Source organism: Arabidopsis lyrata, assembly GCF_000004255.2.
Source record: "Arabidopsis lyrata subsp. lyrata unplaced genomic scaffold ARALYscaffold_2, whole genome shotgun sequence".
Taxonomy (NCBI): domain Eukaryota; kingdom Viridiplantae; phylum Streptophyta; class Magnoliopsida; order Brassicales; family Brassicaceae; genus Arabidopsis; species Arabidopsis lyrata.
Genome location: NW_003302554.1, coordinates 4,179,601 through 4,196,837, shown reverse-complemented (window position 1 = coordinate 4,196,837; position 17,237 = coordinate 4,179,601). Strand labels below are relative to the sequence as shown.

At 34.6% G+C, this 17,237-nt stretch overlaps 2 protein-coding genes across 2 annotated transcripts; both read left to right on the top strand.

Annotated features, from left to right (window-relative positions):
- Positions 1 to 1,366: 1,366 nt before the first annotated feature.
- Positions 1,367 to 5,717, top strand: LOC9324281 (amino acid permease 1). Its single transcript, XM_002888172.2, has 6 exons — positions 1,367 to 1,950; positions 3,382 to 3,475; positions 3,601 to 3,815; positions 4,016 to 4,158; positions 4,794 to 5,021; positions 5,108 to 5,717. The coding sequence occupies exons 1-6, from the start codon at positions 1,602 to 1,604 to the stop codon at positions 5,534 to 5,536; spliced, it is 1,458 nt and encodes a 485-aa protein (XP_002888218.1). The 5' UTR covers positions 1,367 to 1,601; the 3' UTR covers positions 5,537 to 5,717.
- A 3,679-nt stretch (positions 5,718 to 9,396) lies between these two features.
- Positions 9,397 to 13,522, top strand: LOC9322760 (endo-1,4-beta-xylanase A). Its single transcript, XM_021009926.1, has 8 exons — positions 9,397 to 9,673; positions 9,801 to 9,845; positions 9,970 to 10,349; positions 10,418 to 10,571; positions 10,750 to 11,093; positions 11,187 to 11,364; positions 11,546 to 12,085; positions 12,165 to 13,522. Exons 1-8 carry the CDS (start codon positions 9,605 to 9,607, stop codon positions 13,290 to 13,292), a joined length of 2,838 nt encoding a protein of 945 aa, XP_020865585.1. The 5' UTR covers positions 9,397 to 9,604; the 3' UTR covers positions 13,293 to 13,522.
- The last annotated feature ends 3,715 nt before the right edge of the window (positions 13,523 to 17,237 follow it).

Below are 17,237 nucleotides of genomic sequence, written 5' to 3'. Positions count from 1 at the left end.
CCATAACACATCTCCAGAGAAGTTGACGGTGGTCGAGAAGGGCTCTGAGGCGATGACGATGAAGATGATTGTATGTGGCTAAGTTTTCTGGCAAGAGCGATGGTTAAGTGGCAAAAATGATTGTAAGTGTTAATGTTTGTGAAGATGTGGTAATGATTATATTGGTGGTGATGATGATTACGGTAAATAAGTCAGAGAAAGAGACAATTTCGTGAAGTTAGATCAAATGGAGTGGTGAGTTGACACGAAGATGGAGATGGAGGAGCTGCGATAATTGTAGATTTGACCGCGGCGGCCAAAAAACCTAATTATGTTATGATGTTATAAGCGTTAGTGTTTTCTCCGTTTGCCTTGTCGATGAGCAAAACTAGAATAAAAAACCTGTTATTTTTATTGTTATCATGTTAATTAACATTGTTATTCATTATTATCGGTGAATATTTTATATAAATTACACGTTAATATAAATATTATCTATATATCAACTATCTTACATAAATATTATCTATGATAATATAAATTTTTCACATAAATTATAAACTTATCGCGATACAATATGATTTAACATGATATATTTATAAATTTATTGATATATATATATATATATTTTTAAACTAATAGATAACCATCTAACTCATCATATATTCTTACTCAGATATTTGATGGACAATCTATTCAAAATCAGATAACAAACGTCGATAACTATTTTATTATATTTTTAACTAATTTTTTATATGTGGAGAAGTATTTTTGTCTAACTTACAAAAGTTGAGGAGATATAACTAATAATATAAAAACTATAGGTATATTCTTAATTTTTAGATCTTCTGGGTATATAGATTAATATTTAACCCATATATCAAATACAGAACTATGAATTTTATACTTTAACAAAAAATACTATGAATTTTATTAAAACATTTTTAGTATAACTTGTTTATCAAGATATATTTTACATTTTAACAATTTAAGAAAATTATAATGTGTTTTATGAATTTAGGGAGTAAATAACTTTTATTTAGAACACTATAAATTAGTTTTACAAGTTCTTAGAAGTGTATCTTTGAATTTTTTTTCAATAGGAAATTATAATATTTGAAGATTCTTTCTACATTATATGATAAAAATATTATAGTTTATAGTTACAAAAAAGATTCATCATTATTAATACATCCAAATATGAAATATCTTTCTATAATTCACTCAAAATTAACATTCAGAATAATAAAAAAAAAAAAGAATAATTATTACAGAATCTGAACATTAAAATCGTCCCCCCATAGGTGGTCTCTAAGTCTACTCCAAAAGCAAATATACACATCCCATTATCCCAAGCCGAAACTATACTATTAAATAAAACATTCAACAATAAAAGTTAAAAATCGAACACGTATCTTACGTATACGTCTTGTTGGCATATATGCTAAAAACTTCATTATATACATATACAAGTATGTCTATATATATGATATTATGTAAACACAAAATCTGTTGACTATAATTAGACTTCTTCATTTACTCTCTCTCTGACTTAAAACATTTATTTTATCTTCTTCTCATCTTTCTCTTTCTTGTTCTTTGGCTCTCTTTCTCTCATCACCATGAAGAGTTTCAACACAGAAGAACACAACCACTCCACGGCGGAATCCGGCGACGCCTACACGGTGTCTGACCCGACAAAGAACGTCGATGAAGACGGTCGAGAGAAGCGTACAGGGACGTGGCTTACGGCGAGTGCGCATATTATCACGGCGGTGATAGGCTCCGGAGTGTTGTCTTTAGCATGGGCTATAGCTCAGCTTGGTTGGATCGCAGGGACTGCGATTTTGCTCATTTTCTCGTTCATTACTTACTTCACCTCCACCATGCTCGCCGATTGCTACCGTGCGCCGGATCCCGTCACCGGAAAACGGAACTACACTTACATGGACGTTGTTCGATCTTACCTCGGTATGTTTTTCTTTTTTTTTCTTGTAAAGTAAAATAAAATCGTCACTTTTTACACCAACTTTAATATTTTTATTAATATCAAAATATGAAAATTTTCATATGTCATAAAGCAGAAACAAAACACTTGACTTTGTTTACACCAATTTATTACCATGACTTCAAAAGATTCTCTATCTTTTGTTTTCTTGTGAAGTAGAATTAGAAAAAAACCAACACTTTGTAAACCATTTTTTTTTTGTCAAAAAGGGTTCTTTACGAAATTTTCATTTTTGTGAAAAAGTTTTTTTTTTTGGTTTAAGGTATGGTTGTGTTTTATTAGATACTGCACTTGGGGTAGTATTTAGTTTAGGATGACGTTTGTCGGAAGTATTATTGAGGTTAGAAAAGCAAAATTAAATAATTATTAAAGATTGATGTCGATCAAAAGCAACAGTACTGTTTTGCATCAATTATACAACAAATTTGGTGTTTATGAGATACTCATTGATATTTAAAAAATTGAGATGATTTATGAAATTTATGATGCTTGGTTATCTTTTGCTTAAAAAAATTGTTTGTTTTTGTGGCCTCTATTATTATTAAAAAAAAAAATACTACACCATATGTTATGTTTGGTAACATTAGAAATTCGAGATTTGTGCAACCGATTGTTTGTGGATAGGATTGTAGATGTAATAAACGAATTTTTCTTATTTTCTGTGTTTCCTTTAAATCCCTGCAATTTTGGTTTCATAAGAAAAACTGTGGATTCTTATTTCCACAAATTGCCTATATCCTTTTGAAAAGTTTTAAATATTTTGACTAAATATAAAACTTTGGTAACCGTCCATTTAATTCCCAATAATACACTTTGGTCATTTTTTTGTCGGATACACTATGGTCTATGGTTGCTGAAATAATTAAAACTTTTCAAAAGGATATAGGCAATTATTTCCAATAATTCGAAATAATTGTTTTTTTTTTTTTGTCAACAACTTTATTAGATTAGCTTATACAAGCCAATTTTGGGGAATATTGTTTACATAGGTAATTAGATGCGGTTGGGTACGAACATAATTATACTAAAATATTTTTTTTTGGCTGAAATAATTAATTAGGCTGAAACTTTAGCTTAATCAATCAATAATTTCTTTAGCTGGTTGTCAAACTAAATTTACTAATTTAAGTTTGGACTGTTTATAATGATCCAAAATTGTAAAAACCAAGGAAATCAGAAATTGAAGAATATTTTGACATATGAGGCAACGATTTTTGTAGTATTAGCATTATTGTTGGTGTTGGATGTTGATGGAGAAAACAAATAGATATATTATACATAGTTCCGTGGAGTGTTTTGTGTTTTCTTTATGAAACGGAAAATTAATTAATAACTTAAAAACAGAAGAAATTAATAAATAAAGAATACTTTTGCAATTATTGTACATATGACAGGTGGTAGGAAAGTGCAGCTCTGTGGAGTGGCACAATATGGGAATCTGATTGGGGTCACTGTTGGTTACACCATCACTGCTTCTATTAGTTTGGTGTAAGTCAACTACAATGTGTATATGTTATTACTTTATAACCGTTACAAAATTTACAGTTAAAATTTTTCTTGCCATATGTGCTAGTGAAAAAATATTGATCTGGTTTGATATGGTGTTTGGACAGAGCGGTTGGGAAATCGAATTGTTTCCACGATAAAGGGCACAAAGCGGATTGTACTATATCGAATTATCCGTATATGGCGGTTTTTGGGATCATTCAGGTTATTCTTAGCCAGATCCCGAATTTTCACAAGCTCTCTTTTCTTTCCATTATGGCCGCGGTCATGTCCTTCACTTATGCAACTATTGGAATTGGTCTAGCCATCGCGACCGTCGCAGGTACATACAATTCCTAAAAGTTTTGATTCGTTGCATAATCACCATTTTTAACAAATGGCTATTCATTTGTATTTTTAAAGTACATATATCAAAAGTTGTAACAATCTTGACATGATTTAGTTACACACCAATTTATCTACTGTTAAGAGTCATAAGAACAATTACATAACTAACGGTTGATATGTTACAATATGAAAAAGGTGGGAAAGTGGGTAAGACGAGTATGACGGGGACTGCGGTTGGAGTTGATGTAACCGCAACTCAGAAGATATGGAGATCGTTTCAAGCGGTTGGGGACATAGCGTTCGCCTATGCTTACGCCACGGTTCTCATCGAGATTCAGGCAAGTTATCTCAATCAATTTCCTTTCGAGTCTTATTAGCTTTGAATATGAACCTCTTAATAGAATTGTGGTTAGAGATTATTGACAGCGACAATCGATTCCCTATGGACCACTTTTTATTTTATTTTTTTTGTTTTACCCAAAAGAGTCAAAAAGTAAAGAATCTGTCTTTTAGCTTAAAGGTAAAACATGTGCTTATTAAGGACAAAGAGTCACATTCAAAGATATTGTCAATCTCTTCTCCACAACAAACAATGATATGATATTCTTATCAACAGAGTTAGCTTATTGAGTTGACACAACAACTCATAATTTTTGTCTCTAAATGATCGTAGCTTTCACCATTTAATGACTTGTAGTGTACGGTATTTGGTGCCATAGTGTATATGTCGACTAGGTAGCGACAGTTTGATAAGAATAGTCTTGCAAATTAACCAATAAATTTTTTTGAATCTAAGTGTAAGAAATGTGGATCAGCCGGGAAGGTCACCGATGGCCGATGGGAAGGGGACTGACTTAGTTCTGGTCTCTAACCCGAGGAAATTTATGGACCTAGGCCCAAAACTTATTGGTTAACGAAAAATAGAATTGGATTTTTGTATCACTAACCGGTGAAAGTTTTATGATTTTTGCAGGATACACTGAGATCTAGCCCAGCTGAGAACAAAGCCATGAAAAGAGCAAGTCTTGTTGGAGTATCAACCACCACATTTTTCTACATCTTATGTGGATGCATCGGCTATGCTGCATTTGGAAACAAAGCCCCTGGAGACTTCCTCACGGATTTCGGGTTTTTCGAGCCCTTTTGGCTCATTGACTTTGCAAATGCTTGCATTGCTGTCCACCTTATTGGTGCCTATCAGGTAAAACCAGAAACCAAAAAGAGAAAAGTCAGTTTTTTCACACTTTTTCTCAGTTAGCTAATGAAAACAAACCATAACATTTTCAGGTGTTCGCGCAGCCGATTTTCCAGTTTGTTGAGAAAAAATGCAATAGAAACTATCCAGACAACAAGTTCATCACTTCCGAATATCCAGTAAACGTACCTTTCCTTGGAAAATTCAACATTAGCCTCTTCAGATTGGTGTGGAGGTCAGCTTATGTGGTTATAACCACTGTTGTAGCTATGATATTCCCTTTCTTCAACGCGATCTTGGGTCTTATCGGAGCAGCTTCCTTCTGGCCTTTAACGGTTTATTTCCCTGTGGAGATGCACATTGCACAAACCAAGATTAAGAAGTACTCTGCTAGATGGATTGCGCTGAAAATGATGTGCTATGTTTGCTTGATCGTCTCGCTCTTAGCTGCGGCTGGATCCATCGCGGGACTGATAAGTAGTGTCAAGACATACAAGCCCTTCCGGACTAGCCATGAGTGAGTTTGAGAGCCATGAGAGAGTCCTCAAGAGAGTCAAAAATATATGTAGTAGTTTGGTCTTTCTTTTAAACTCTCTGGTGTCTAAATCCAATGAGAATACTTTATTGCTAAAACTACATGAATCTCTCTGTATCTACATCTTTCAATCTAATACATATGAGCCTGTCACAGCTCTTCCAAATATAATTTGATCATATAAACCAGTAGAGCATAATGCATTAGTGGACAGTAAACAGTTACTAATGCATTAGTGGACAGTAAACAGTTACTAATGCATTAGTGGACTTAGTAATATACACATCTATATCTTAGTAATCGTATGGTTGAGATCAAATTCGAGTAAAAGTGAATAATTTTGGTAGGCCCTAAACAGTTACTAATGCATTAGTGGACTTCGTTACTAGACTACATTTTGGCCATAGGGCCTTACATTTTTCTGACAGTTCCTTAAAAGTTTTTAACATTTTGTTGACATTTGACAAGAGTTGATAACCTAGTGGCTTCCTCTAAATGTCATTCCCTGCTTGACAGTTGATGGGTGTTGAATGCAGCGTTGTAACCACCATAATACAGTATTAATACTAGAAGGCAAAAGGACAATTTTTTTTTTTTTTTTGCTGACTCTTAATAGATACCATCATATTGTAACGTATCACCGTTAGTTTTTTTTTTCTTTTCAATAATTAACTTGAACTTCTAAAGTCATAATGACCTTAGCTTAGTCTTTAGACAAGATGGAACCATAAACATTTGCAAAGAGACTTAAAAAATTGTTTTTTAAATATCAAATCTCTTAAAGTGAGTTTTTCTATCTTCATTAGGACTCCATGTGTTGGTAGATATTTTAAGGAAAATAGAGTAGAAGATGTCGTGTGAATGATGGGAGTTTGGTCGGTTTTACACTTAATACATAGATTATTATAGCCACAAGATTATATATATTGTTAGTTGGTGAGTTATAATTGTTCTTTTTTTTTTTGGTCATTAGACGTAGTTTCTCTTAATTAAACCTTATTTCCGGACTTAAAAAAGAATATATAATCCATATATCTTGATCAAATCAACTTTTTTTTTTCTTTCTCTGAAGTAAATCTTTTCTTTTTTTAACTCAGGTGATCTTAAAAACTTTTTAAGCCAAAAAACTTAATCATGGTTCATGGACCCGGGAAAACTATGTTAAAATTGAAACTCCGGTGGCCAAGTAAATCTTATTTTGAGAATGCTTGATGTTTGTTTCAAAGCATACGAAATAGACACAATCGTTTTTTCGTAAGGGCAAAATATTAATATGGTTTTGATTAATTAGCCGTGATGGCTAGCTTCACTCCACGAGCACATTGCATGTCCAAGAATACCAGAGATGAAATACGTTGTGCCCTCTGGGAGCGCGATTCTACTGTCTCATCCGGTATATATTGGTGAAATATCTAAAACCGTGCACCAATTAAATCCGCTTTTATTAGTGATTAATTACCACGTTATCCTTCGTCTGATCATACTTGAATACTGTTTAACCAAAAATAAACAAAGCAAGCCGATTTTCACTTATAATATAATAAGAGTTGAGAACAACTAAATTTTATTACCTTACAAAACTAACTCTAGCTTCATCAAGTTTTTTTTTTTTGTGGCGTACTAGAGAAAGAGAGCAAAACACCAGATCACGCGATATGAAAGGAGACTTAAGTATAAGAAACCACTCACGGATTACGCCCTTAGAAGAGAATCTAGATATATTACGTACTTAAAACAACAGCCATCATACATGATGCATGCATTGCATGCCGCGCCATTAGACAACAACCTACCACCATCACAAGGCAACTAGTCTATCGAAATGACTTCTTTGCATCTAGTTGTAGCATCTAAACGTCTAAAAGAACAGTACCAAAATAAATTAGCACGTCGAGGAAAGCATTGTTACTCCTACATATCTGTAAAAGATGGACACAACTATGATAGACTATTTGTATGATGTTTATTACTTATATTTTATTTTTCTTGAAAAATAACTCATTTTGTAAAATCTAGTGGCGCTTCCTAGGACCTTTATAGTACCCTTAGTTCAAGTTTCAACTGGGAGGGAATCAAGAAAAACTTGGATTTCGAGGAAGAGTATTGGGAGAACCGGAGATCGACCGAGATCGACGGTCGAGATGAAAAGCACAAGAATAAAGAAATCATGAAGATCGAGAAGGATCCAGAAGATCATGATATTTGTTAATATCTTAGTTTAGGATATTTACCATTATTTCTAAATATATTATTTACATTTATATTTATCTTAGATTAGAAAATCTCATCTCTACATAAGAGAATGTAATTTATATCTTTAAGTTTATGAGAGTCTATTATAATTCTTCCTAAACACTTTTGTGTTCTTTACTCTCATCAATTTATCATGGTCTCAGAGCCAAGATCTTTTCTGTGGATTTTGGATCCGTTACGTTAGCTTCCGCAAAGAAAAAAAAAATCAGTTTCGGGAACAATGATGTTTTCTCGCCCTCGCGAGTTTAACTTCTCTTTATGATTAAACTACTCGCCCTTGTGAGTTGTTTCTTTTAGTCTCGCCATCGCGAGCTACATCCGAACTTCGCAATCTTGGGTGTTATTTCTATTATTTGATTTCTACGATCGGGTATAAATGTTGATGACCTAACGGCTGGGTTTTGTAGCCGCTTTGAACCCTACGATCGGGTATAAACGTGGATGACCCAACGGCTGGGCATTGTAGCCGCTTTGAACCCTACGATCGGGTATAAACGTCGATGATGACCCGACGGCCGGGTATAAAGCCGTTATTCTGAAGATTTGTCCAATCTCACACGTGTTACCACGTAGGAGCTTGCCGGGGGGTATTGGAGGAACCGGAGATCGACCGAGATCGACGGTCGAGATGAAAAGCACAAGAATAAGGAAATCATGAAGATCGAGAAGGAACCAGAAGATCATGATATTTGTTAATATCTTAGTTTAGGATATTTACCATTATTTCTAAATATATTATTTACATTTATATTTATCGTAAATTAGGAAATCTCATCTCTATATAAGAGATTGTATTTTGTATAAATATTTTTATGAGAGTCTATTATAATTCTTCCTAAACACACTTTTGTGTTCTTTACTCTCATCAATTTATCAATGAGAGTTAAGCAAAACTTGGGTCCGCGGCTCATAATTCCTTGAAAGTTAACCTAAACCCAAAAAAAAACTCATTTTGGAGATAAAGCTTCAAAGGTTGAGTCAATGTACTAATATATAAGCCATTTGAATTAAGATAATTTGAAACTAACTTTCCTCGTATGATTAGAGTACAAAGCAATCGTTTGCTTATAATCCAAGCTATCCAAGTATAATCAATTAGAAGAAATTAGCAAGTTGGGAGCTCAAACCAATCTTTAAAGTTTTGTTCTTATGATAACCTCTTACCTTCTTTTTACCCTTTCTTTTCTCGCAAATTGTTACCAGATTTTACTTTTAAGTCATCAACAAAACTAACAACTTGGCCGGTCCTAATGTTTTAGGGGTTTTATTCAAAAAATGAAAAATATAAGTCCATTATACTATAAGTCCGCTTAGACTTTTTCTTTTTCTTGATTCAGTTGATGTTTGGTTTTTTAGATTACCCCAAAATTTCGAAAATACCCATAATCTAATATTGGTATGAAGGAAATTAAATAGAAAAATGTAATAATCTATTGTGTTGCAGGAAAATAAGAAATATAAGTAAATTATTGAAATAATAAAAAATGTAAGAAAAAAAAAATTAAGCCCTTAAATTAAATTAGATTAAATAATGTCTGCCGTGTTTAAATATTTTTTATTGTCTTTTTTTCAGAGCACAACCTCCAAGAGACAACATAAAAACCCAGAAAACTAAACGCTTTTTATCTGTTCTTCAGGTTTAAGAGGTTTAGAAAAAAAAAAGAATTAAAATTTCAAACAGAGTTTGGTTGGTTAGCTGGTCCCGCTGTTTTTTCTTGGAGTTCACTTAAATCCTTGCGATCTATTTGAAAAATCCACCAAGAATCACAGAACAAATTGATCTCTGTCTCTCCTATATATAATGAAGAGATTCACAGTTTGCTGCTTCTTAAACAAAATCCATAAGAACAGAAATCAAAATCCAGACAAGGTTAGTCTTTTCCCTTTTTAAAAAGATTGAATCTTTGTGTGTTTTTTTCGAATTTCTCTGTTACCCATTAGCCAATTTCTCTTGATTTGATCTGGGTTTGATTCTTTTTTGGGTTTTGTTCTATAAGAAATTAAGAGAAAGCATGGAGATTTCAAGAAAAGACAATGAAGAGGTTAGGGTTTCGATATGTTCCTTTCTTCATAGCCAAGTTTTGTCTATCTTTTCATACACTTTCTTCATTTCTAAGTTTTGAATCATTAGTCTTACCTTTCTCTGTTTAATTATTTCTTGACCAGCCTGAAAAACAGAACAACAACAATGTAGCATCTATTATTGGTTCGGATCGCACCAATGTAATTGTGAATCATGACTTCTCTTCCGGGATGCATTCGTGGCATCCGAATTGCTGCGAGGCCTTTGTTGTCACCGCTGAGTCTAATGTCTCTCACGGTGTTTTAGACCCGTCAAAGTGCGGTACCTACGTAGCTGTCACAAACCGGAAAGAAACTTGGCAAGGCTTGGAGCAAGACATCACAAGCAGAGTGAAACCTTGTTGTCCTTATAAAGTTTCTGCAACTGTTGCTGTGTCTGGACCTGTTCAAGGATTGGTAGAGGTTATGGCCACCTTGAAGCTCGAAGACCGACAATCGCAAACAAACTATCAGTTTATCGCAAAGTAAGGCCTTCTCTATGATTTTTTTGTAATGTTGAGATATAGAACAACATTTGATTTTGAATTTGCAGAGCTTGTGTCTTCAAGGAGAAGTGGGTGACACTAGAAGGCATGTTTTCGTTACCGAGCATAACAGAAAAAGTTGTTTTCTATTTGGAAGGCCCGTCACCGGGGATCGATCTCCTCATACAGTCAGTTACCATTCATAGCGAAAGCGAACTTGAGGTATGTATATTAATCAAATCAAATGACCTCGATTGTTTGTTTGCATTTTGCGGTTACATTTATCTTTGAGTTTTACATGTTACAATAGGTTAACTATTCCAAATGATTACACTGGTATTAGTAGTTTAAAAAATTTTCATTTTGTTTTCCTTTTTGGAATTATGTTTACGCTTTAAAGCTGGACCGTGTTACTGCTGAAGATGAGACTATTGTAGTGAACCCAAACTTTGAAGATGGACTAACTAACTGGTCTGGGAGAAGCTGCAAGATTGTGTTGCATGACTCAATGGCTGATGGAAAGATAGTACCAGAATCCGGGAAAGTTTTTGCTTCGGCTACAGAACGCACGCAGAACTGGAACGGTATTCAACAAGAGATCACCGGGAAAGTTCAGAGAAAACGCGCCTATGAGGCAACCGCGGTTGTTCGTATTTATGGAAACAATGTGACTACTGCTACAGTACAAGCTACTTTATGGGTCCAGAATCCAAATCAACGTGATCAATACATTGGCATTTCCACGTTAGTATTTTACTATTTTTTGTATCACATTTGATCTCCTAGTCATGAATCATGGTAAAATGCTGAAGTAGTTCTCTTTTTGTTCCTTAAAAGTGTGCAGGCAACAGACAAAGAGTGGGTACATTTAAAAGGGAAGTTCCTCCTCAACGGTTCTGCGTCGCGGGTAGTCATTTACGTTGAAGGTCCGCCACCAGGAACGGATATTCTCCTCAATAGCTTCACTGTGAAACACGCCGAGAAAATTCCTCCTTCACCACCCCCGTCTATTGAGGTTAGTCCAGAGATCCATATCACATTTTCACCGCAGTAAAACTAAAGGTGAACAAAATATTCTAAACAAATTTAACATTTCTAAAGAATACACAATTTAGCATAAATAATCTTTTTGCTGAAGATTGTAAACGCAAACAAATAATCGAAGTCTGAATCCGCGTTGTTGTTTTTTCTCATAGAATCCTGCATTTGGGGTAAACATACTCACAAATAGCCACTTAAGTGATGATACGACCAACGGCTGGTTTCCATTAGGGAACTGCACGCTAAGTGTCGCGGAAGGCTCACCTCGAATCCTTCCTCCGATGGCAAGAGACTCGCTTGGCCCACGCGAGCCTCTAAGTGGCCGCTATATACTCGCGACTAACCGAACACAGACATGGATGGGTCCAGCACAAATGATCACTGATAAACTTAAGCTTTTCTTGACATACCAAATATCAGTTTGGGTCAAAGTCGGTTATGGCATTAATAGTCCACAAAATGTTAATGTCGCACTTGGTATCGATGGCCAATGGGTAAACGGAGGACAAGTCGAGATCAACAATGATAGATGGCATGAAGTTGGCGGTTCTTTCCGAATCGAGAAGCAGCCATCTAAGGCTTTGGTTTATGTTCAAGGCCCTTCTTCCGGCATTGATCTAATGGTTGCTGGATTGCAGATTTTCCCGGTCGATCGACTTGCGAGAATCAAACATTTGAAAAGACAATGTGACAAGGTATATTACACAAAGACTCTGCTTTCAATATCTTGTGTTAAAAGTAATGAGACTTTATAGTAACTTTCTTGAAATGCAGATCCGTAAGCGCGATGTTATCCTCAAATTTTCTGGTGTTGATTCTAGCAAATTATCTGGAGCTACGGTTATAGTTCGACAAATAAGAAACAGCTTCCCGGTGGGGACTTGCATAAGCAGATCAAATATAGATAACGAAGATTTCGTCGATTTCTTCTTGAAGAACTTTAATTGGGCGGTTTTCGCTAACGAATTGAAATGGTACTGGACGGAACCAGAACAAGGGAAGCTTAATTACCAAGACGCAGATGATATGCTAAACTTGTGCAGTAGCAACAACATAGAAACAAGAGGACATTGTATCTTTTGGGAAGTTCAAGCAACTGTTCAGCAATGGATCCAAAACATGAACCAAACCGACTTAAATAACGCGGTCCAAAACCGCCTAACCGATCTTCTAAATCGGTACAAGGGGAAATTCAAACATTACGACGTGAACAATGAGATGTTACACGGATCATTCTATCAAGACAAGCTAGGAAAAGACATAAGGGTCAACATGTTCAAGACCGCGCACCAACTAGACCCTTCTGCGACATTGTTCGTGAACGACTACCATGTAGAAGACGGGTGTGACCCAAAATCCTGCCCTGAAAAGTACACGGAACTCATTCTTGACCTGCAAGAAAAGGGTGCGCCAGTAGGCGGAATCGGGATTCAGGGCCATATTGATAGTCCAGTAGGTCCAATCGTATGTTCAGCTCTAGACAAACTAGGAATCCTCGGTTTACCGATATGGTTCACGGAAACGGATGTATCCTCGGTCAATGAGCACATAAGGGCAGATGATTTAGAAGTAATGATGTGGGAAGCTTTCGGACATCCCGCGGTCGAAGGTATAATGTTATGGGGATTTTGGGAATTGTTCATGAGCAGAGACAACTCTCATTTGGTGAATGCAGAAGGAGATGTTAATGAAGCTGGCAAAAGGTTTTTGGCTGTGAAAAAAGATTGGCTTTCTCATGCTAATGGACATGTTGACCAAAACGGTGCGTTTCCGTTTAGAGGGTACAATGGAAATTATGCCGTTGAAGTGATTACTACTTCATCTACTAAGGTTCTAAAAACGTTTGTTGTTGAAAAGGAAGATTCGTCTCAGGTTATTACTGTTGATCTTCAAGGGTTGTGATGCTTTTGTGTTGTACATGTGTTCATGTATGTATGTATGTCTAGATTTAGAATTTGCTGAAACTGTGGTGTTTGTTTATTGTGAATATTATACTTTGGTTGTTATAGTATGGTGGCTTGTCTAATCTCATAATCGCATGATTACATTTCTTAAGAAATTCATTGCTTAGGACACATTTTTTGTGTATGCATTTCGCTTCTCAATAATAAAAACAAGACATGTGTCCGGCACTCAAGGTCTATGACACACATATTTGTACGCTTCATTCACATCGACTTTATTTGTATCCATATCGTTCTTAAGCTAGAAGGAGGACACCAGTTTCCATTGATGCAATATGCCTGAACTTGGCCACAAGACGTACCTTGACAGGACCTTTTTGTTACACTTGCATTCCACACAATCTTGTCCTTCATATGTATATAATGTGTTTCATGACCTATCATTAGTTTTTACATTTTTTTCATGATCTATTATTTTCTTATACTAATTATAACATTTAAACAAAACAAAATTTAATCCCATTTGTTGTTTTAAAAAAGCAGTTTTTAAAATTTTTACAATATTTGATTCGTTTTAATATGAAAATAAAATTTCTCATTTCTCGTAAAGGTCACCCAAATAAAATTATTTTGTTCTCCTTTCATAAGAGCTCATTGTCATATCAACTTATCGTCTTCTATATATTAAAAGAAGGTTTTAGTTAGGCAAGCCCACAATTTTTCTCAACATTTTTTTGTAATTTATTTATCCCATTTGTCAAACACTATTATCCTTATCCATATTCCCTTTAAAATACTAACCAAACACTCTTTTTTTTTGTGCAAAAGCTATATCAAATTAAACTTAGAGTTGGGCAAGGTCCATTACAAGAGAAAGCAGAGACAGAGACTGCTTAGCCAAAGAATCGGCTTCAGTGTTCTGCAATCGAGGGATGAACATAAACGAAATTACATCAAAGATAGAGGATAAATTCAGGATATCGAAGAGAATCCCATGAAGCTCCTTGTGCTGTAGCTCCGATTTTAAAACTTTGACTAGCTGTGCTGAGTCGGAAGCGAGAGAGAGATGTGAGAAACCCAGAGTTTTTGCATGCTGGATCGTAGAGAGGACAGCCATAGCTTCTGCCTGAAGTGGCGAATTAACATTCTTGGAAGATCCAGATCCTTGGGAGATTATCAATTTGGTATGGTCCAAGAAGATCCAGCCAAAACCTGCAAGTTGATTTGGTTTCCAAGCCGCATCAGTCCTACAAGTTACCAGACGAGGGTTAATTGTGGAGAGGCAAGCAATCGGGTTGGGTTTTGTTTTTTCTTCTGAGCCAAAAACCATACAATGTTTTAATGACCAAACACACTCTAAATTTCTTAATTTTGACATTCCTCAGTTATTTCCTATGACAAATTCAAAAAATTTAATAAAACGAATTTTATTTAAATGGAGATCAAGCGGAGCGGATCAGGCGGATCATGTGGATCAAGCGGAACTAGTACGGATCAAGAGGATTTGGCGGAACAAGTACGGATCAAGCTTTCCTATGACAGTTCAAAAAATATGTTTGAATGGTGAAACCGTATTAAATGGTGCGGATCAAATATTTATATAATAAAAAATGTCAAAATATGCTAAAACAAAATTAAGATAATAAAGTGATATATATATATATATATATATATATTATAAAACATTTATTAAATTCAAAATTATTGTATTATTTTTGTATATTTAACATGTAATCTTATAACTCAGTGATAAATACTTATATAATTTTATTAACACTGTTTAACATTTTATATAGCAAATAATAGTCAACGACATTTGGTCTGAAGACAGGAACACGAATAGAGAGCATTCTTGTCTCTCTTCCGCTTGCAGCAAGATGGGAATGTGACCATGTTAGCTTTTGCTAGTTCAAAACTCAGACAAAGAGATAATAATCTAAACTAGAACTTAGAAATTCAAGTTATCATAAACTTTTGTCTAAGTGGTTTCTTCGTCAACTCTCTTACACTTCCACATGTCGAAAATTGTCGTAGTTAACAGGATCAACTCTTCCTTCGGCTATGTCCTTAGCAATATTTGCTGGCAAAGGTTTGCCCGTAGCATCTGTATACTTTTCAATGTCAAATTCATCGTCAGACTCCTCAGGCTTACTCAAGTGTTGAAGCTCGCTACTTTCTTGATTATAGACATATTGAAATTTGAAAGCCACAAAAGCATTTTTAAATAATCTCTTCAAATTCACATTAAGTGGAGTCGGATCTTTTAATAATTGCTCTAAAACCTGAAAGAAAATTAATAACACACATCAGACATGCAAATAAAAATCTAACGTATGGTATACTAGTTTGAACTAAATCAAGTAAAAATATCTGTCTACCACATTTATGTTCCTCAATTAGTTTATATGCTCTTCCGAGTCCCCCGTAGATGATAATTCAAAATAATCGCAACCACAAAGAATGCACATCTCCAGAAACATATCGTTTGTGAATTCTGAAAAATCGTATAATATTTTTTTGTCCTCATTATTTTTGCTTTTGGGAAATTTCTTCAATAGGTGTCTCATTTCGAGTTCGAACAATTGAGGGTCTTTATCGTTGACAAAAATAATCTTTGAACACAAAAGTTTAAAGTGGTAAAAAATAATAATACTTAAAAAACTATAAAAAAATAATTGATAAGTGTATTTGAGAACGTACTATTGGACATCTAAATGGTATGAGGTCAGAATCAGTAGTGAGAACCGCATAAATGTCTTTATCTTTATTAATAGCCAAATATGCAAGCTGTGCATCGGCCGAGCAACGATAAACTCGACATTCTCATATTTCTTCTTTTTAAGAACCTTTAAGGAGAGAAAAAAAAAGAAAAAAAAGAAAAAAAGAGGTTAATAAAATAAAATAAAAAAGCAATTAAAAAGAACTGAAATTTTTTAAGATAATTATTTACAATAAATGTTATGAAAACATATGTCGCATAAGGCGTAATATGTATATTATCACCACTATCCTTCTCATTCCCTTTTTTAAAATCGGTACACGTTGTCCATCGAAGACAAGGATAAGCTTCACATTCTGTTTGAGGAGTTGGTCGATTTTACAGATGACAAAATCGATATATTTAGAGTCGGGTGTGTGAGGTTCATTCTTGAAATTATTTTTGTCCGAATGAGCACCTCTATACAACCACACTGAAGTGTCAATGGCGACAGTTCAGAAAACCGGATTGTTTCATAACCTTGGAATCTTGACAGAGAGAGTACAAACCCTTGATGCCCATAACTTAAGATTTAACTTTTTTTTTAGCAACAACACAAAGGGTCTCTGTAAATATATATAGAGATGAATTTTTTTTGAATTTTTCCATTTCTTTGAACATTCATTTCTTTGTTTTATAGCCGAGAGAGATTCACTGTGCACGATAAACTGACACGAAATGTTCGTACATTACCGCATCTTTCTACTTATGTAAACAATATTCCTACACATTGGCTAATTTGAGCCAATCCAATAAAGCTGTTGACAAAAAAAAAAGAGATTCACTGTGCTCTGCTTTTTACTTTACTTACAACTTCTTCCAACAGATGGGTGATGAAGAAGAAGGATTATCCAAACGAAGGTCTAAGTTACTACGCTTAAATCGTGGCTAGAACAACGTCGTTAATGGTAACAGATTGAAAGCTGACGAGAAACATCCAGTCTTTGGTCTTTCAGTATATGCGATAAGGATCCACTAAACAGAATTCCTCAAAAACAATTTACGTCTGAAGAAGCGGAGGAGGAAAACGACCTTAAAAATCTTAAGAAACATCTCGAAGATCTTAATATTCAAAATTGTAAAGATATAGCAAATAATAGTATAGACCGTTAATAAGTATAACAAATCATAATTTACTAAAAATAATTTAAATTTACTATACAAAAAATGCTATACTTAACACTA